Source organism: Heteronotia binoei, chromosome 1 (genome assembly GCF_032191835.1).
Source record: "Heteronotia binoei isolate CCM8104 ecotype False Entrance Well chromosome 1, APGP_CSIRO_Hbin_v1, whole genome shotgun sequence".
Classification (NCBI taxonomy): Eukaryota; Metazoa; Chordata; class Lepidosauria; order Squamata; family Gekkonidae; genus Heteronotia; species Heteronotia binoei.
The window spans coordinates 201,592,994-201,613,821 of NC_083223.1; the positions used below are offsets into that span (position 1 = coordinate 201,592,994).

Sequence of the window (20,828 nt, forward strand, 5' to 3'; positions counted from 1 at the left end):
GTTACAGATGACTCCACAGTGACTTGCAGATAGTGGATACCGGTGCTTCTGGTATCCACTATCCAGTAATCTCCTGCTAATACCAATGTACACCAAGCAGCATCTCTATCTGCCAAGTGCTTTCCTTTACGTGTCAATCTGCCAAGTGCTTTCCTTTACGTGTCTGCCACGGTGGCTCAGTGGCAGAGCATCTGCTTGGGAAGCAGAAGGTCCCAGGTTCAATCCCCGGCATCTCCAAAAAAGGGTCCAGGCAAATAGGTGTGAAAAACCTCAGCTTGAGACCCTGGAGAGCCGCTGCCAGTCTGAGAAGACAATACTGACTTTGATGGGCCCAAGGGGGTCTGATTCAGTAAAAGGCAGCTTCATATGTTCATAAGCTTTTAGAGGGAGGGACAGTGGCTCAGTGGTAGAGCATCTCCTTGGGAAGCAGAAGGTCCCAGGTTCAATCCCCGGCATCTCCAAAAAAGGGTCCAGGCAAATAGGTGTGAAAAATCTTAGCTTGAGACCCTGGAGAGCTGCTGCCAGTCTGAGAAGACAATACTGACTTTGATGGACCAAGGGTCTGATTCAGTATAAGGCAGCTTCATATGTTCATATGTTCAATGGATAAGACACCTCCACAGACCAAAAATAAATCAGAACTTTCATTTTTCTGCACAGGGGTCCAGACTTCAGAATTAGATACAGAGATAATAGGTAGATGATTGTTCAAAAGTCTGCTTTAAACACCATTTGTTCAAAATTACATTGTAAAAGGCCAGGATTCTGCTATTTTATATTGATTTTTTTGGGGGGGGGGGAGTTCTTAAATCTGTTATTTTAAAAACAGAATACCAGTGCCATGAATTTGTCACTCACTATTCATATTTATTTATTTAAAAGATTTATATGCCACCTCTCCAGGGACTGGCTCAAGGCAGTGCACAGAATAAAGACAATGCAATGGAATAATAAAAAAATAGCATACAAAATGGAAATTTCAATTATTGCACTATGAAAAACAAGCCAGAGGGCATAAAAATAGCATGAAAGAACAATTAGCAGCCTAAAGTGATATTCACAAAACAGTCCTCCAGAAAGAAGCAGATCATATATGCAGCAAAAAAGACTGAACCCCTTAGGAAAAAAGCCTGATAAAAAGGAAACATTTTCGTTTCCACCTAAAGGACAGTAAAGTAGGCACAAGGCAAGCTGGGGGAGGGGAGTATTCTAAAGGCAAGGTACCACAACTGAAAAAGCCTTGACTCTGGTTGCCACCTCTCCAGGTAGGGGTACAGAGAGAGAAAGAATATGTTATCTGGTGAGCTGGACAGCACAGGATGAGGCATATCATACATTCAGTTGTTTCTAATATGCTCACCTGACTTGACATTTCCCCCCTAAAGGCTGCCTCAAAGTATAAAAATGAAAAGGAAAAGGGGGAAAAGGGAAAAAAATAAAGCAATTTACCTGATAATTAATGCCCTTTCATGAAGTGATGACTAATTTCATTATCAACTATATTTCCATCAACTCTAATTTAGTACTAAAAGTCATAGATCTGACAGAACCTACAGTATATATCAGCTATATGAACAGACAAACCCCATATATATCAGCAGAATCTATGAATCAGCAACCTATATATGCTGCCTTTCTTTAAAAGACAACCCATTCCTATAAAATGCTAAAGGCCAATTTGATAGGAATTAGTAGATTGCCTTAGCTCTTTCACAATTGGGATTTGATCTCTCTTTATTCTTGTGGATTTCCTACAACAATCTGCCATGAATTGGAGGAAATATGTGGAGCAAAACCCATGGAGTAAAGAAAGAAGTTTTGCCAAACTCACCAAGTAAAAAAAGTCACAGGTGCACCTGTGTTTTGGGGATCCTGTGAGTCGAAGAAGACTTTAAATGTGCACCCAGATGTTTACAAAAGCTCCCAAGTATCTGTCCAATGTGAACACTGGGTAATTTGTTTTTTGCCCACCATTGTGCATTTATATGCTTCAGTGGCCACCAGAAAAGAGCGCTCAAGTTAGATTCTGTAATATTATCATACCAAAGAAAAGGACAGAGCAGTGAGAACTTGGTCAGAATGCTCACTGGAAGCCCTATATATTGAGTTCAACAGTCTGTTGTGGAAGATATATGGTTGCCAACCTCCAGGTGGGGTCTGGTGATCACCTGCAATTGCAACTGATCTCCAGAAGACAGAGATCAGTTCCCCTGAAGAAAATGGCTACTTTGGAAGGTAGGCTCTATAGCACTGGTCCCTGGTGAGGTCCCTCCCCTCCCCAAACTCCACCTTCCCCAGGCTTCACCTCCAAAATCTCCAGGTATTTCTGTACCCAGAGCTGGCAACCCTAGAGAGGAAACCAGATTCTATCACAAACTCTGGACTGAGAAGGAGTGATGTGGTAACAAAATGTTTATTCTCTCTGGATATGAATACATATTTTTACACTCTCCTTAGGATACAAGCACTTTTGGGGGTATCTGAACATTCACATGGGGCATGGTGTGTAAAGTACAGAAGTTTAATGTCAAAGATTTCTCTCACTGAGAGCTAAGCCACATGAATGGTTACTAATTATAAATCCCTCATTGTCACACCACCAGACCACTTTCAGAATAGTACATTCCGATGGATTTTCATTTCCAGCTGTTTCATCAGCTCAGACCAATGTCCTTTCCCAGACATACACCTCTAAATTGTGTTGTCCAGGGATTTAGCCGTGTGACTCCCATTAACATCAATAAGAGTCGCACAGTTAAATCCACACACAGTACTTTGAAAATTTACTCCATGGTGTACATCCCAGGGCATTGAAAGGATTAAAGTATTATACAGTAAATTCCCTCTTCAAGGCACAGGAAATAAACAGAAATCTTCTGCTATGTTCTGAAAGGTTTTCTTGTGTAAAGTTCTTTGTCTCTGCTTAAACTTTTTTTTTAAAGTTGCAAAATAGTTTAAATGGAAGGAAGTTAGATCAGCCCATCAGCTAAGAAACTGCACTCTGAAAGCAGAAGACTGCAATCAGGATACTATGCTTCCTCTGAGTAGTCTAACTGATTTTAATTGCCCACCAATTAAAAATCTGTCTGTCTGTTTGGTGTAGTGGTTAAGTGCGTGGACTCTTATCTGGAAGAACCGAATTTGATTCACCACTCCTTCACTTGCACCTGCTGGAATGGCCTTGGGTTAGCCATTAGCTCTGGCAGAGGGTCCTTGAAAGGGCAGCTGCTGTGAGAGCCCTCTCAGCCCCACCCACCTCACAGGGTGTCTGTTGTGGGGGGAGAAGATATAGGAGATTGTAAACCGCTCTGAGTCTCTGATTCAGAGAGAAGGGCAGGGTATAAATCTGCAATTATTCTGTCTGTCTGTCTGTCTGTCCCTGTCTCACTCAGCCTTGGCAAACAAGTATTCTATGCAGGTTTAAGAATGTAGAAGAAGGGAACCCTTTAAGACTTGCAAGGGAAGAGAAATTCCACTGGCTGAAATTCTGGATTATCCCTCCTTCTGGCTCAGACATCCCACCTCCATCTTTGTTCCCCTCCCTATCATCCTGCCATTTCCAGCCACCCTTACCCATCACCTTAGCTTTGGCTCTCCCCTCCAACTGTCAGCTCCAGTTCAATTTTCCTATTGCCCTCCTCCTCTATAGGTCCTGGCTATAGTATAGTATGGGCAGCTGTGGATGAGGTGCTTGTGACAAGGGACTAGGGCATTAACTTCAGTATCCAGAATGCTCTATGTCAGTGTTTCCCATTCACAGGGTCGTGATCTGGGACCGGGCCACAGAGGCATCACTACAGGGTCACAAGAAAAGCAAAAGCTAGCCCTGCCTCCAGCAAAGCATGACCTCTGCTCTGCTTCCTTCCTTCTCCTGTCTCTCTGTTGTGCAGAGTAAAGCTAGCCTTGAAGACTGACACAGGCTGCAAAACCTGAACTTTGTTTGGCTTTCTTCCTTCCCCTATCATAAGAACATAAGAGAAGCCATGTTGGATCAGGCCAACGGCCCATCAAGTCCAACACTCTGTGTCACACAGTGGCAAAAAATTTTTTTATATACACACATACACTGTGGCTAATAGCCACACTGTGTTGTGCAGAGAAGATCTGGGCTGCCTCTCCTTCCTTCTCCCCCCCCCCCTTCCCACAGTGTTTTAGAGAAAAGCTGGAGTCCACTGGCACTTTAGACCCATGAAATGTTCTTCACAGTATGAGCTTTCATGTGCCTTGCATTATGTTCTTTTGGGGAGATTTCTCCGGGAGGCCTGGGCAGCAAAGAAGGGGGGATGTTTTTTTCAGCTGGGAGGGGTGCGGATTCCAGTAGCTATTTTTTTACCAAATGATGTTTTGTCTGTATTCTTGGTGCTGGGGGGAGGGGAAGCAAGAGTGGGAGGACTTCTAGTGCCCTGGCCCCACTGGTGGAAATTCTGGTGCTTTTTGGACATCGTGTGAGAGAATTTTGGACTGGATGGTCCACTGGCCTGATCCAACATGGCTTCTCTTATGTTCTTTCTTTCCATGTCTTTATTTTCCTTTCCTTTCCTTTCCTTTCCTTTCCTTTCCTTTCCTTTCCTTTCCTTTCCTTTCCTTTCCTTCCATTTCATTCTTTCCCTTCCTTCCTTCCTTCCTTCCTTCCTTCCTTCCTTCCTTCCTTCCTTTCTTTCTTTCTTTCTTTCTTTCTTTCTTTCTTTCCTTTCATTTTTACAAGATGAAACTTTTCTGTTCATCATACTGTTGTTGCAGACATGGGAGCTCTGCCAATGAAAAGTTGGCCTTTCTATGAGATTTCTGTGTGAGTGAGTGAGAGTGAGTGAGAGTGAGAGATGTGGGGCAGAAAGAGATTATTGGAGATTACTGCTGTATATCTTAACAGCACTGGAAGTGATGGTACTATGAATTTGACACCATTTTACTGGTCCTGCTTTTAACAGCTGTCTGACACCGAAATTAAACTCCTCCTGTAGATATTTAAAAGGATGAAAGAAGTTCACTGGCTAAATATCTGCAGAACAGGTTGCTTTTAAAGGCATGGGAAACAGCACCAGTAAAAAGCTGCAAGCCCCTCATAAATATCCTTTTGGGGATAACTGCAGAAAAGCTTGTATGAACTTCATATAACTTGAAATTAATTCATTGTTTGCAGTATAATTCTCTACCTTTCACAGCAGTTTCCCAGTGTTTCAGCCAAGGAAGAGTATGAAAAATAGCTGTCAAAAATTGTTCTTGAAACCAAGCAAGCTTGGCTATAGCTTGAGGCAGGGTTGCAGTAGTAGTAGCTGAAGTAAGGGCCTACTAAATGTGTCAGCATTTGAGGTAGAACAGCTGCGTGGGCCCAGTGTGGGTGGTACACAGTGCTGGCATTCCTGATGGCAATGGCAACAGCACTCCCAACTGCATACACTGGCCAGTGCTGTTGAAGAAGGGGTGTGACATCACTTAGCCCTTGACCTGGAAGTGACACCACAGGAAATGACATAATTTCTGTCTCCCAGCTCCACCCCCAAAGTCTCCTGGCTCCACCCCCACATTTTAGTGGGCCATGAAGGAGAAGTGTAAAAATAACTGGGCCATGGGAAAGAAAAGTTTGGGAAACCCTGCTCTATGTGTTTAGACAGATGTTTTCCCATAAATGTGGAGTTCCGTGCAAATATTAGATTCCATGTGAATCCTAGAGCCACTGATTTGAGAAGCAAGCTAGCACACAGTTAAGAATGCATAATCTCATTGGTGCTGTGTCTCCTAAAAATTTTCCTTGGCCAGAAAAATCCTAAATATGTCAGTCATTAGTTGCTATATTTTTATTGACTTGTTTGCTATATTTTAATTAAAATCAATTAAACTAGATCGATATTATAAAGATATTTTGAATCAAAAAGCAATTACACTTGGTAAATAATTGTATGCATATAGCTCACATTACATATTTTATATCCCCATGTAGATCATATTTACTGTTTCCCATAAAAAAATAAAAGCAATAGCCTTTCAAACCATCGTATGAATATTTGTCCTAGAATAATAATTAAGACCACTGAAACCAGCAGGATTAAGTGTAGCAGGTTGTGGTTATTATACAAAATAATTGCCTAAGAATAATTTATACAAATTACCTGAGGTTTTTGCCTTCCAATAAGTGGAAGCAGTGGAACTGGTTGAGAAGTGAAAGAATCCATACAAGGTAGCTGGTAGGCATCCAATTCCACACCATCCTTTTCTCTTGGTTGTGCTTTATGGCTCAGTGGTTTAGCTTTCCTTAGCTGCAGTTCCATTGGATCAGGTGATTTCAAGTATGGTGAGTTATATATACCTGCAATCTGAGCACATGACACTGTTATACCATTTCAAGCTATCTACATTTTTAGATGTTGGGTTCAATCAAGTAGAATAATTTACAGAAGGAATTGGTGGACTGGATCTTTCCTCTTCCCCAAGCATCTGCCATTTGTTCCAAAACTGTTCTTTAAAAATTGAGGGAATCAAGTGAGGGTTGAGGGTTGTTCTCTGAGAACTGAGGTAGTCTTGCAAGCAAATTTGCCATAGGATCAGGTGTTGCAGCAATTTGGAAGAACTGGTAAAAGCATTGTTTTCTCTTCTACTCACAGTTTGTGTGGAAAAGGAAGAGGATCATAGAATAGAATCATAGAGTTGGAAGAGATTTCCAGGGTCATCTAGTCCAATTGCCTGCACAATGCAGTAAATTGGCAAATACCTCCCCCCAGACACTCCAGTGACCCTTGCTCCATGCCCAAAAAATGGCAAAAAAAAACCTTCTAGGATCCCTGGCCGGGAGAAAAATTGCTGCCTGAACCCAAAGTGGTGATCAGTGTTTCCCTGGATATTCAAGAAAGAGCCATGAGAACTAAGCACTGACGCAACCCTTCCTGTCCTCCTTTTCCATGATCTACCTAAGTTCACAGAATCAGCATTACTGTCACTGGTGATCTGACCCAACGTGTTGCTTCTTTTACTTGAGAGCCTCTCCCAGTCATCAGAGAACACCTTTTTTGGGAAAAGGCAGACAGCTTGGGAAGGGGAAGATGAGAATCTGTTCCACCTTAACTCTTGCACTGGATCCAACACACCAATTATTACACAAAATTTAAAAAAACCTGAAACACCTGAAATAGACAAAGATAAAATATAACACACATATCACCAGGATTTTAAAGGGAAGTGGTGTATTTAAAATAGGGAGGGGCTGTGGTTCAGTGGTAGAGTATTGGCTTGGCATGAAGATCCCAGGTTCAATCTCCAACAATGCCAGTTAAAAAGATGAGGTAGTAGCTGGTGTGAAGGCTGACTACCACAGATGCTGACAGGTTGAGCAGACAATAGTGACCCTGAATGACCCAACTGTATGCTTCAGTATAAAGTAGCTTCAAGTATTCAAACATTTTAGCAGTTCTCAACCTCTTTCCTTTCAGGGAATACTTTTCATATGTCTCTTGACACACTCCTATTATCTGCCATGGAACACCCCTGGAATGGCATTGTTCTACCTCAGTTTGTCCCAGGCTCTTTTAACAACCTTCCTCTATTGTGGAATGGTCTTCAGGATTAAATTCAGAACTAATATTGATGATGTATCATGATGCTTCAAGACAAACAGGCTTTCACCTGGCTCCACCCCAAAGTCCCCAGATATTTCTTGAATTGGACTTGGCAACCCTATTTGGACCCTATGGTTCTATACTGTAACTCTATATTATTTTTTAAAATATCTTGATCAAATAATTTTTATTAATTTTCAAGGGGAAAGGGGGTAAAGAATAGAATCATAAAAGATAAAGAAACAAAAAGATTTAGAAATACAATCATAGTACATTCTGCATAATACTCAACATTCTGTATAGTATTCAACCATCCCTATAGAATAACAATTGACTAATTTGATCATTTTACATCTTTTCTTTATACTCTATGTAGATTATTTCACAGATTATAAATCAACCTTGAAGTATTTAACTGTCTAAATTGAATCGCCTTTCTACATTCCATGCATATCTTAGGAGATAAAGTAGTAATATAAGTTCACACCACAATGTCTTCCATGTCTAGCCACACATATAACTTCTCCCAGTTCTTCTTTGCATCTTCCTTTGATTTCCCAGCCAACAGCTGGGATAAATAGTCTACTTCCGCCGTGTCCAAAATTTTCCCAATCAGGTCAAGTCTGTTGGGGAATTCCTGAAGTTTCCATTTTTGTGCCAGAAGGATTCTAGCTGCTGTATTAAAATGAATTATCAAATGTCTCATCTCCTTTGTATATGTGTTGGGGGAGAATGTTCAATAAAAAGAGTTCTGGTTTAAATGGTATCTGTGTCTTCAAAATTTTCTTTAACAGTTCATGGACCATTTTCCAATAATCTTTTACCACCTCACTGGTCTACCACATATGATAAAATGGCCCCACATGTTTTACACATTTCCAACACTTATTTGACATATTAGGATACATTTTAGAGAGTTTTTGGGGAGTCACATATCATCTATAAAACATCTTCTACAAATTCTCCTTAAAAGCTACCGATCTGGTTATTTTAATGTTAGATTTCCATAACCTTTCCCATTCATCTAACATAATGTTGCGGCCCACATTCTTCGCCCACTGGACCATGCATTTCTTTACAATCTCATCTTGCATTTTCATCTGCAACAGGTATGAATATAGTTTCGAGATTAGCTTCTCTTGAGAACCCAGAAATATTTTATCAAAGGCATAATAATCTGCATTGAAACCCTTTGTCTTATCTTTAGCATATCAGGATTCTATTTGTAATCTCATCTACCAACTCATTTTAATGCCAATGTCTTCTAGTTCTTCTTTTGATTTCAGATGATTATCTTTTTTCAATAACTTTTCATATTTATAACTCTGATTTGAATTTATAAGATTTGGTGGAGTAAACGCTTCCACTGGGGAAACCCATCTTGGAATTTCCTGATATATTCTAGGTTTCAAACATGACCAAGTATGATAAAAGGATTTTCTGAACCAATGATTTTTGAAGTAAGAATGACCTTCAAGTCGTTGATACCACAGGTACAAATGCCAACCCATAGTGAGGTCATGTTCCTCTAACAGTAATTGTCTCCTGTCTTTCAGTGACACCCAATCTCTTACCCAAGATAGCACTGCAGCTCTATAATATAATTGCCAATCTGGAAGAGTGAGACCTGCTCTTATTTTAGAGTCTTGTAGTGTTTTTAATCTGATTCTTGGCTTTCTCTTTCTCCAAATAAAACTCGACATCAGTTTATTCAATTCTTGAAAGAACACATCCGTCAAAAGCACTGGTATGGTTTGGTTATTTTAAAAATATCTTGTAAGCTGCCTCAGGCTGAACAAGAAAACCTTGTGTCACACTCCAACCAGCCCATGTTGTCAACCCATTACGGGGATGGAGCTAGGAAAAATGCAATGCATAGTTAAAATAGTTAGTAGAATAAAATAAATGTATACATAGTCAAATAAAATAACTATATAAAAAGTTAGGTTCTAGCTTCACAAGGAATCTCACTTCTTTTTTTTTTTTGGGGGGGGGGGGTTGTGTATTTTAGGTGTATGTATATCTGCACCTGGAAGTCATGTCAATCTCTGGTGACTGACCCCTACTGGGGGCCTGGAGGTGTATTCAGAGAGGTGGTTGAAAACCTGCTTTGGCCTTTTCAGGGCTGGTGCATCCTAGTAGGCCAGGTACGTGGCCACCTAGGGCACTACCTGGCCTCAGAGGTGGTTGGCGGTTGCCCCCTCCCTGTGTGTGCCCTACCACACTGGCATCTCTTCCCCGTTGCTGCCACACTTGCCTTTGCCACCTGCCTCTCTGCTGCCCTCCTCTGACTTGCTGCCTACCTACAAGCAAGTGGGGGCAGTGGTGGGAAAGGGCACCAGGGCAGCAGGTGCACTCAGAAGAGCTGTTCCATTCACCCTGTTCAGCCTTCCCAGGTCTGTGCTTCCAGTGGAAGCACAGACCTGGAAAAGCTGAGCGGGGGCAGTGGGTGCAGTCGGAGATGCTTGGTGCCACCTGCTGCCGCTGCACTAGCTCTTGCTGGCACAGGGCTGGGGCCTAGGCAGCCAGAAACCCTGGTGCTGGACCTGGTCTTCTCAACTGGGTATTTTAAGGAAACTCTCCCATCCAAGTATTAACCACAGTCAGTCCTGCTTAGCTTCCAAGATCTGATGAGATCGGGCTTGCCTGGGCTATCTTGAAAACATTAGCCCAATCAGTAAATTGAAGTAAATGGCTATTCAAAAGTAGGGTGAAAGAGATGGTAAGCAGGAATAGCAAAGAGGACATGGTTAAAAAGCAGAAGCAGGTGAAGCTTTTGCTTTTTATAGTGAAGGAAGAGGCAGTTTGCTAATACTAGAAAGATGCCTGGAAGCCTCACACTGAACTCTTTCAGGAGCAATGACAAAGGCCTTCCTGGAGAGTAGAACAGAGGACCACGGGTTCTCCAGCAGGGACATAAGAACATAAGAGAAGCCATGTTGGATCAGGCCAATGGCCCATCCAGTCCAACACTCTGTGTCACACAGTGGACAAAAAAGAAAGGAGGTTCACAAGTGGGGCTAGAAGCCCTTCCACTTTGCCCACACCCCCAAGCACCAAGAATACAGAGCATCACTGCCCCAGACAGTTCCAGTAATATGCTGTGGCTAATAGCCACTGATGAACCTCTGCTCCATATTTTTATCCAAACCCCTCTTGAAGCTGGCTATGCTTGTAGCCGCCACCACCTCTTGTACTAGTGAATTCCATGTTAATCACCCTTTGGGTGAAGAAGTACTTCCTTCTATCCGTTCTCACCCGACTGCTCAGCAATTTCATTGAATGCCCACGAGTTCTTGTATTGTGAGAAAGGGAGAAAAGTACGTCTTTCTCTACTTTCTCCATCCCATGCATAACCTTGTAAACCTCTATCATGTCACCCCGCAGTCGACGTTCCTCCAAGCTAAAGAGCCCCAAGCGTTTTAACCTTTATTCATAGGGAAAGTGTTCCAACATTTTAATAATTCTAGCTGCCCTTTTCTGGACTTTTTCCAATGCTATAATATCCTTTTTGAGATGCAGTGACCAGAATTGTACACAATATTCCAAATGAGACTGCACCATTGATTTATACAGGGGCATTATGATACTGATTTGTTTTCAATTCCCTTCCTAATAATTCCCAGCATGGTGTTGGCCTTTTTTATTGCAGTCACACACTGTCTTGACATTTTCAGTGAGTTATCTACAACGACCCCAATATCTCTCTTGGTCGGTCTCTGCCAGTTCACAACCCATCAACTTTTATTTGTAGCTGGGATTTTTGGCCCCAATGTGCATTACTTTGCACTTGGCCACATTGAACCTCATCTGCCACGTTGACGCCCACTCACCCAGCCTCAACAGATCCCTTTGGAGTGCCTCACAATCCTCTCTGGTTCTCACCACCCTGAACAATGTAGTGTCATCTGCAAATTTAGCCACTTCACTGCTTACTCCCAACTCCAAATCATTTATGAACAAGTTAAAGAGCATGGGACCCAGTACTGAGCCCTGCGGCACCCCACTGCTTACCATCCTCCACTGCGAAGACTGCCCATTTATACTAACTCTCTGCTTCCTATTAATTAGCCAGTTTTTGATCCACAAGAGGACCTGTCCTTTTACTCCATGACTCTTGAGCTTACTAAGGAGCCTTTGATGAGGAACTTTATCAAAAGCTTTCTGGAAATCAAGGTAAACAACATCTATTGGGTCCCCTTTGTCCACATGTTTGTTCACCCCCTCAAAGAACTGTAACAGATTAGTGAGGTAAGATCTTTCCTTACAGAACCCATGCTGAGTCTTCCTCAATAACTTGTGTTCATCAGTGTGCCTACTCATTCTGTCCTTGATAATGGTTTCTACCAACTCTCCCGGTATTTACGTCAGACTGACTGGCCTGTAATTTCCCAGATCTCCTCTGGAACCCTTTTTAAAGATGGGGGTGACATTTGCAACCAAAAGTGTCTCACATATCCCCCACTCTGAAGAGGAGAGAACCTGGAGACTGAGATTGAGGTAAACATCAAATTGTCAGGAACTGTTAAAGAAAGTTGGCTTCTGTTGTGTATATGAACTAATGATGCTATTACCTGTGTTCCTGCCTGGTTCACTGGAGCCTTTAGGTCTGAGTTTGGGGATTAGGGAACAATGGACAGTGGGATCCAAATCTCTGCTGCCCTGCTCCAATCACAGGCCCCCTGCTGGTTTAAATGATCCAATAGTGTCCTAGTGTCGGAACCTTGAACTGTCCATAGTTGGCCCCGTTGGCCCCGTAAGCCAGTCTTAGAGTTCAGCCGTTACTATGCTGTACTGAATAAAGAGAGCTATGTTCACTACAACCGCATCTCCTCCTTGCAATAAACCCACTATATTATAGCTTCCTTGCTCTTAGTTTGTCCTAGGAATTCTCCTAAATTTTTAGGCAATGCTAAGAACTTTTCCCAGCAAGTAAGGCCCGCTGAATAAGTCTGGGTACGATTCTGAGTAGACCTTCTTAGGATAGCTACCTTACTCTATTAAATGAGAGTCTGATCTACTACCTGTGTTTAGTTTGTGGTTCTGGAGGCTGGAAAAGGATGGGATTCCCTATAGGGGAAGAAGCCCCTAATCCAGGGTGCAGACTTGCCATTCCTCTGCAGAGGACAGGGGATCCCCTGCCATCGGTGGGCTCTTTCCCACCACCACCCACCTAGCCAGCATGGTGGTGGAAATGAGGGGAATGTTGGCAATATCCTAGTACACTGATGTCACTCCCTGCATGTCCAAAAGTGACAGTTTCACATTGCAGGGTGACACTCTGACATTTGGGCAAAATTCTCAAGTTTTGTCCAAATGCCAGAACATCCCTAGCATCCCTTGGTCAGCGTGCTGCCAGCAACATCATTATACTGCTGGCAAGTGTCTCTGCCACCAGTAAGCCCCTGTACCAGTTGTTAGGTCTCAGAGAGAGATATAAATATTTAAATATATATAACTGACAGCACAAATTCATCTGTTCAATGTCCTATTTTGGGAAGCCCAGTGTACTTCGTGCTGAATGTAGTACAAGGAAGCATAGATCCAGCATCTTTTTTGTACTTAAACAGCAAAGATTGCACATATGGAAACCAGCTTCCATAAATTTCTTGATATGGCAGTAGAAATGCATACAAAAGCCTCTTTCTACATGGTCTGTACTTAGGGTACCACAGCAACCACAAATAGCAACAGTCATCAATTCAGCACACACAAAATTAAAATATGCACAATTTGTTTCGAGAAATTATCAAGGCCTATCTAAAGCAAGTTGGCACTGATAAATTATTTACATTTTGTTTATAATCACCTTTTAATTACTAAGACTTTTTGAATATTAGACATGAGAAAAAGAAGCATTAGAATTGATTGGAAACAGAGATAAAGTATTCGTAATTGTTTACATTGTTCTTTCTGCTGCTGAATTATGGTTCCCAGTTGTGGACTCCAGCTCTTCATAATGTATTAACCACTTGGGAATGAAAGGATGGAGTGCTCCCCAGTTAGTTTTAATGCATTTTTCATTTGCATGTCCCACAGGAAAAACCCACCTCTTAGTGTCAAAAGCTAAGTAGGGAGATATATTTGTATCTATGTTCTAGTGTACTAGTGATATAGAATTATCTATCTATCTATCTATCTATCTATCTATCTATCTATCTATCTATCTATCTATCTATCTATCATCTATCTATCTATCTATCTATCTATCTATCTATCTATCTATCATTAAACAAACTTGAAGATTAGTAGCTAATTATAAAGAAAGAACACAGGAAATCCAGGTTCTGATCTAAACCCTAATGAGCTATTCAAGGCTGATCCATTATGAGGGAGCATCAGTCCTCAGGGCCGACACTACTACCCAGGGCACCACCTGGTCTACAGGGACAGTGGGCACTCCCTCCTGTTCCCTGCGTATGGCCTCCCTTTGCCACCCCCTCCACCGCAGAAACAGCTGCAGGAGCTATGGCAGCACCACAGACTACAACTCCCAGGGAGCCATGCACTGCTGCTGCCACCTGGAGAGATGGGTGGCAAGATGGCAGTGCCTCTGCTCCACCCTCCACTGGGCTGTCACTGCCTCCTCCAGCACTGGGGTTGGCAGTGGCACTGGGGTTGGCTCCACAGGAAGGAGGGGAGAGGGAGAACCTCTGCTGGTCTGGACCAGGCTGCAGACAAAGGGCAGGGGTCCTCCCACCTGGCCTCACTGCTCTCAGTTTTTTCCCCACCATTGCTTTGCCTCTTCCTGCCTGAGCTTCCACAGCTGCCTTTCACTCCAACCCCAGGAGGGAGGAGCTTCTTGCCACTGCCACGGGAGGGGGAGGGAGGGAGGCTGGCAAGAGGAGGCACCACAGGCAGCAGTTGCTAGGCCCTTCCCAATGGGGTTAGCAGGGTGGCACGGCAGTGGGTGCGCTTCCCCTCTTAGCATGCCAAATGAGGGCAGGGGCACCCTCAGTTTGGGCCTGCTGTCTCCATGCTCACCCTCACAGCTTAGATAGATAGATAGATAGATAGATAGATAGATAGATAGATAGATAGATAGATAGATAGATAGATAGATAGATAGATAGATAATTTTATTTGTATCCCGCCCTCCCCGCCGAAGCAGGCTCAGGGCGGCTCAGGAGCTTCCAGTCCCTCCTGCCAAGGCACACGCTGGGGTAAGTTGGGAAACCTTGACTTTGCCTGTGGGTGGGGGGAAGGAAGGGCAGGGGTGGTGGGGCAGGAAGTTGGGGGCAGGGGGGCTCACCTAGGGTGCCAGAAACCCTGGCACCAGCCCTGTCAGTTCTGGCCCCAGTTTTCACTCAATATCAGTGAACAAATACCTGAGTCATGGAAACATTGTCCCAATATTTTAAAAGGGATCCAGAACTGACCCATCAACCAATCAGCCTTCTCTCTAAGAAAACAATATTCTGCTTACTTACTAAAGAAGCTCCTGGATTGGATGGCATCAGAACATAGGAAATCTTTAGCCTTTCCTAGGAAACGTGATCCAGTATTTTAATCTATACCATTTCCAGTTCTAGGATATCCTTTTTGAGATGAGTTAGCCATACCTTTACACAGTATTTCAAACATCCTTTCATGATAGGTTTATATAAATGAATTATGGTACTGCTAGCCAGAATTCTTCTTAATTTTTATTCAGCTATCCATTATAAACTCACAGAAAGCTCAGAAATCTGGTATATGGAATTATGATTATTGTTGTCATAATCTGTAACACTTCACATTTACTTAATACTGAATTCCATCTGCAGTACTGTTCATTTGCATAATTTGGAAATGCCCTTTTGGTAATATTCACAGCCTGCTTTAGTTTCCTAGTACAGATCCTTCTAGAATCCACTATCTACATTTTTACATTGAGAAAACTATTTATTCCTATACTCAGTTTCCCTTTTTAACCATTTAACGGATCTATAAAATGACCCACCATCTTATCCTATAGCTTCTAAGGAAGTACGTTAAGGACTATCAAAAACATTTTGGAAGACCAGGTTTACATGTTTTCTTGATTAACCTTATCTACAAGTTTGCTAACATTTTCATAGGATACCAAAAACTTGATGGGCAAAGCACTGCCTCTGTAGACACCATGCTGATCCTCAGTGAGACTTACATTCATAATTCTTGCTTTCATTTCTTGCTATATGTTCACTTCAAAGTTCTTTCCTGTTATTTGCTCAAGCTTTCATACAGTCATACATCATGCAGCTTTCATATACCATCATCCAAACTGGATGCTCCCTTTCTACTGTCCATTACTTGTACAAAGTGTTTTGTCACTTTAGAAAATGTGACAATAGACATATTCAAACTGAGTTACTGCTTTAATTCAGATTTCTTTGAAAACACCTTCACAAACTCTATAAATCTGCAACAGGATAGTCTGTGGCAGTAGCATGGCACCTCGGGAACAACATCTAGCCAAAGCATAGCATTTTTGAGGATTTTATTGAGAAGGTTGACCGATTGCTTTAATCTCTCCCATTGAAACCAATGAGACCCAATGTTAACTTTGGCTGCAACATACCTTTAATTTGCATCACAGTCACATACCAGTTACTGTGATATGACTTATGTAGTTTTATTTGTTATGACATATGTAGTTTTATCTGAACTGAAACGATGTATGTAGTTTTATCTGAACATATATAAAGTTCCTACTTTAACTCCTCAGAGATGCTGTCTATAGAACTTTCCTTTGATGCCAGCCATATCATGGTAATGTACAATTCAAATTCCTCGCACTACTCTGATTCCCCTCTCCTATTCCTATATTCCTATGTAGATATGAGGGAATAGAAAATCTAAGTTCCCTACAATTCTGGGGCCATTCCCAGTACATTTTATTTCATTTTAAGACCTGAACAAACCATTCACTCATTTACAAAGCATGTTACTTTTAAATGGCAGGAAAATGCATATTTAAATTATGTTAGTTAATTTAAAATCTGCCCAGTGTTTGAGATAGTTTCTCAAAAACCAAAGGGTTCTTTCTCAATACTATGTATAAGTTGCCTATGTACATACATGCACCCCCCCCCCAGTAAACACAGTCTGTAGCAAGCATGACTGACCCCCCCCCCAAAAAAAACCCCCATGTTCTTCATAAGCCCCCTCACAAGGGCCTCTGTCAAAGCTGGCTTTCTGGGCCTTCATTTTCAGGAACAATTTTCTGAAGTGACAAACACTATAGGGAAATGTGTGCTAACCCTTAAAGGATCTACCACTGATTTATTTGCAGTACTGTCATGCTAACTTCCAACTCAATAAGACCAAAGAAATCTCTGGGGGAGATTCTGCTAATAGCTTCTTGCTGACCTCCTTTCAGCCCGCCCTTCTGCTGAATAGTGGCCCAGTGGTGAATATGGCAAATGAGGTGTGAAAGCTCTGGGTTTTAAAGCTATGATTTTGACTCACTGGAAAGAGGAAAAAAATGAATTACACAACCTCTCCCCACACTTTCACCCTAGAATTCTCTTCTTGTCAGGCTTTCCACCAGGGAAACCCATGCATGAGCCAGAAGCATTCTGCTAGACCCAACATATAAGCAAATGTACCATTTGTTGCTCAGCCATCGTTCGTGCTACATAAATATAACGAACCATTTTCAATTCTAACCACTGAGTTGCTTTTCTTTCCTCCCATAATTTTTAATCTTAGTAACAGAATGGCACATGGAAGGCAGAGGGAAAGCTTTCTCTCAGGAAGTTATCAAGTTCAGGAATTTCATAAATCACTCTGTCTCCCTCTCACACACATAGGGTTGCCAAGTCTAACTCAGATAATATCTGGGGACTTTGGGGGTGGGGGTGGGAGACTTTGGGGATAGAGCCAGGAGAATTCCCTAAAATAAATAAATAAAAATACACCAGAGCAGTTCCCTGAATACAGTCTTCATTTCCTCACCCAAGCAGTTGCAAATCTCTCTCTCTCTCTCTCTCACACACACACAAACACACACACACACACCTTGGTATACTACACACAGCTTCCCTCATCTGCCTTTTCCCCCTGGCAGAATTGGAGGTAGCGGCTGGGGAAGGAAGTAGAAAGAAGCACATTCTCTCCTATCAAGGGGGGTGGGGGAAGAAGGAAAAAGCAGCAGCAGTGCTTCCTTCTTCACCCAGCTGCCAGTGCTTGTCCATCATCTCTCCTTGCCAGACTGGCAGCTGTGGAAGGAAGGAAAAGACAGTAGTGCCAGTACCTTTTTTGTCCCAGCCACAATCTTGTTCCTACTTTTCCAAACTGGTGGATGCCATAAAATATTAGCACTCAACCCCTACTTTAAGCAAGTCTCTTTCCCCTCCCCCTTATCTTGGGGGTTTGCTGAGCCCTGACAGATTTGGGGCTATGCCTAAGCTTTCTCCCATCATCCCAAACAGTCCCAGAGCTCAGCATTCACCTCCCCTAGCTGCCTTCTTCTTTTCCTCCCAGCCATCCGTCTCTCCCCACCCCCCATACATTCAAATGCATCCTAGGAGTTGTTAGATACAAACTGTGATCTTGTGCCAGATATCTTGATTTTCATTTTTTAGAAATTTTAAATCCCCCTTTCAGCCCGCCCTTCTGCTAAATAGTGGCCCAGTGGTGAATATGGCAAATGAGGTGTGAAAGCTCTGGGTTTTAAAGCTATGATTCTGACTCACTGGAAAGAGGGAAAAAATGAATTACGCACCCTCTCCCCACACTTTCACCCTAGAATTCTCTCCTTGTCAGGCTTTCCACCAGGGAAACCCATCCATGAGCCAAAAACTTTTTACCTGCAGCCCCTTATTTGAACACACCCTCATTTTGTGGGTTTACAGATTGGCATTTTTAGCTATGTTTGCAATTAGATAGATTATATTGTACATGTATTTCACCAGATGACCAGTCTTTATTTGAAGTGTCCTCTATTTAGTTCTGTCAGTTGTAGCATAACTATTCTCAAAAGAACCCTGCTGCCAGGCATAACAAGACATCCCACCATATCACAATACAACCAAGAGTACAACCATGCCACAGTTCAAGGGAGAAGCTAACCAAATGATTGCAGAACAGATGGCTGAAGAAAGTGAGCCAAGGTGCAGAATACAGATCAAGTCACAGTTCTAGGAAGAAAAAAATATAGAAGGCATTCTACAAACCATTTATCTGTTTTAGAGATGGGAAACAGTGAAGCTAGACAGTGAGTGAATGTGTAACAAAGAACTCAAAACACATTCAAAACAGAAACAAGAAAAAGAATGAGCCAGATCACACAGTCAAGTTAAACACATATTGCATCATCAAATAAATAGGTGTATAGGAAGCATTTTCAGAAAAAATGCATATTTTGCAGATATATACTGTTCTACCACACACACATTCTCAAACATGTGAGCCATATATTGCATGTACTATCTATAGTATTTTATGCCACAAATTATTGCTGCCTGCCACACTTGTGTTGTGAGTTGACTAGCCTGGCTCTAGATCAGTGGTACTCACTCTACAGCATGCTGAAAATCATTCACAATTGCCATCAAACAAAAGAGCCACATGACTACTATATATCTTGTGCATCACCCCACGCAACAAACACATCCAATAATATAACCATCAAACATATAACATCTGTAGACCCGGTCGTATTGGCAAACTTTTGAGTAAGTTGAGTAAGGTTATAGAGTAAGGTTTTTGAGTAAGGTTATAGAGTAGATGGTGACAAGTCAGCTACAGGGATTCCTGGATGACACTTCTGCATGGGATCCATTCCAGTCTGACTTCCGACCAGGTCATGGGATGGAGATGGTACTGGTCGCCCTCATAGATGACCTTATGCAACATCTGGATCGGGGCAGCTCAGCGGTGCTGTTATTATTAGATCTGTCAGCTGCATTTGATACGATTGACCATCAGCTACTGATATGGGTAACCGATGTGGGGATTCAGGGGTCAGCCTTGCAATGGTTGGCCTTTTTTTCTCCAATGGACAAAGGGTGGTGATAGGGAAGAATCATCCCAAAGACACCCACTTATATGTGATGTGCCACAGGTGCAGTTCTGTCCCCGATGTTATTTAACATCTATATGTGCCCCCTTGCCCAGATTGTCAGGAGGTATGGGCTGGGATGTCACCAATATGCGGATGACACCCAGCTCTATTTATTGATGGGTGGCCAGTCCAATTGTACCCCGGAAAATCTAGACCTGGCTCTTCAAGCCATAGCATCTTGGCTCAGGCTGAGTCGGTTGAAGCTGAATCCAACGAAGACAGAGGTTCTCTATCTGAGCCCAGTTGGCCCGGGAGGGGAGATCCCTTTGTTGGCTCTTGACAGGGTGCCACTAATACTGGTCCCTAAGGTCAAGAGCTTGGGTGTACTTCTGGAGTCCTCTCTGACAATGGAGGCCCACATAGCAGCCACTACCAGATCCACCTTTTTTCATCTCCAGCGGGTACGGCAGCTGGCCCCTTTCCTGGAATATGACGACTTAGCAATGGTGATCCATGCTACAGTCACCTCGAGAATAGATCACTGTAATGCTCTCTACATGGGGTTACTGAGAGGAGGGGGAAAGCCGACAGGAGATGAAATGTCTCTGGTTCGGGAGGACTCATCTCAAAGAGATGAAGGATTAGCTGTTACTTTTCTACTGGGTAATGGATCAGAGATGTCCACTGAGATGGTGACAAAGAGTATGAACTGTCTGCCAAAGTCTTGAGGCAGCAGGAGGAAAGTTGCGGGACTAACTTGCCTGGGAAATTATAGATGTTTGTATACAAATGCTAGAAGTGTTTGAAGTAAAATTGGTGAGTTGGAATGTTTAGGGGGAAAACATAGACATTGTGGGAATTTCAGAAATTTGGTGGAATGAGGAGAATCAGTGGGACATGGTGATTCCTGGATATAAGTTATATCAAAAGGATAGGGAGGGAAGGGTTGGAGGTGGGGTGGCTCTGTATGTCAGAGAGGGTATGTAGTCCAATAAGACTGAGGTCAGAGAATTAAATTCCCTTCTAGAAATGCTTTGGGTCAAAATAGAGGGCCCAAAAGGAAACTTAACTATGGGAGTTTGCTATCGCTCACCAAATCAAAAAATAAGGGATGATTATAAAATGATGGAAGGAATAAAGATAGTGGCTAAACGTAAAAAACTTGTCATAATAGGTTATTTTAACTACCTGCAGATTGATTGGGTCAATATGTGTTCTGGTCGAGAGAAAGAGATTGAGTTTCTAGATGCTCTCAATGACTGTGCTAAGGAGCAGATGGTCACAGAACTTACCAGGGGTGGGGCAATCCT

The 20,828-nt window shown here is 42.5% G+C and overlaps 1 protein-coding gene across 3 annotated transcripts in view; it reads right to left on the reverse strand.

Annotated features, from left to right (window-relative positions):
• SPATA17 (spermatogenesis associated 17) overlaps window positions 1-20,828 on the reverse strand; it is a 236,750-nt gene that overhangs the window by 83,564 nt on the left and 132,358 nt on the right. For all 3 annotated transcript variants that reach the window (XM_060246683.1, XM_060246692.1, XM_060246674.1), the window contains one exon: window positions 6,108-6,311. In XM_060246683.1, coding sequence (XP_060102666.1) covers window positions 6,108-6,311 — 204 coding nt within the window. The remainder of the gene's footprint in view (window positions 1-6,107; window positions 6,312-20,828) is intronic.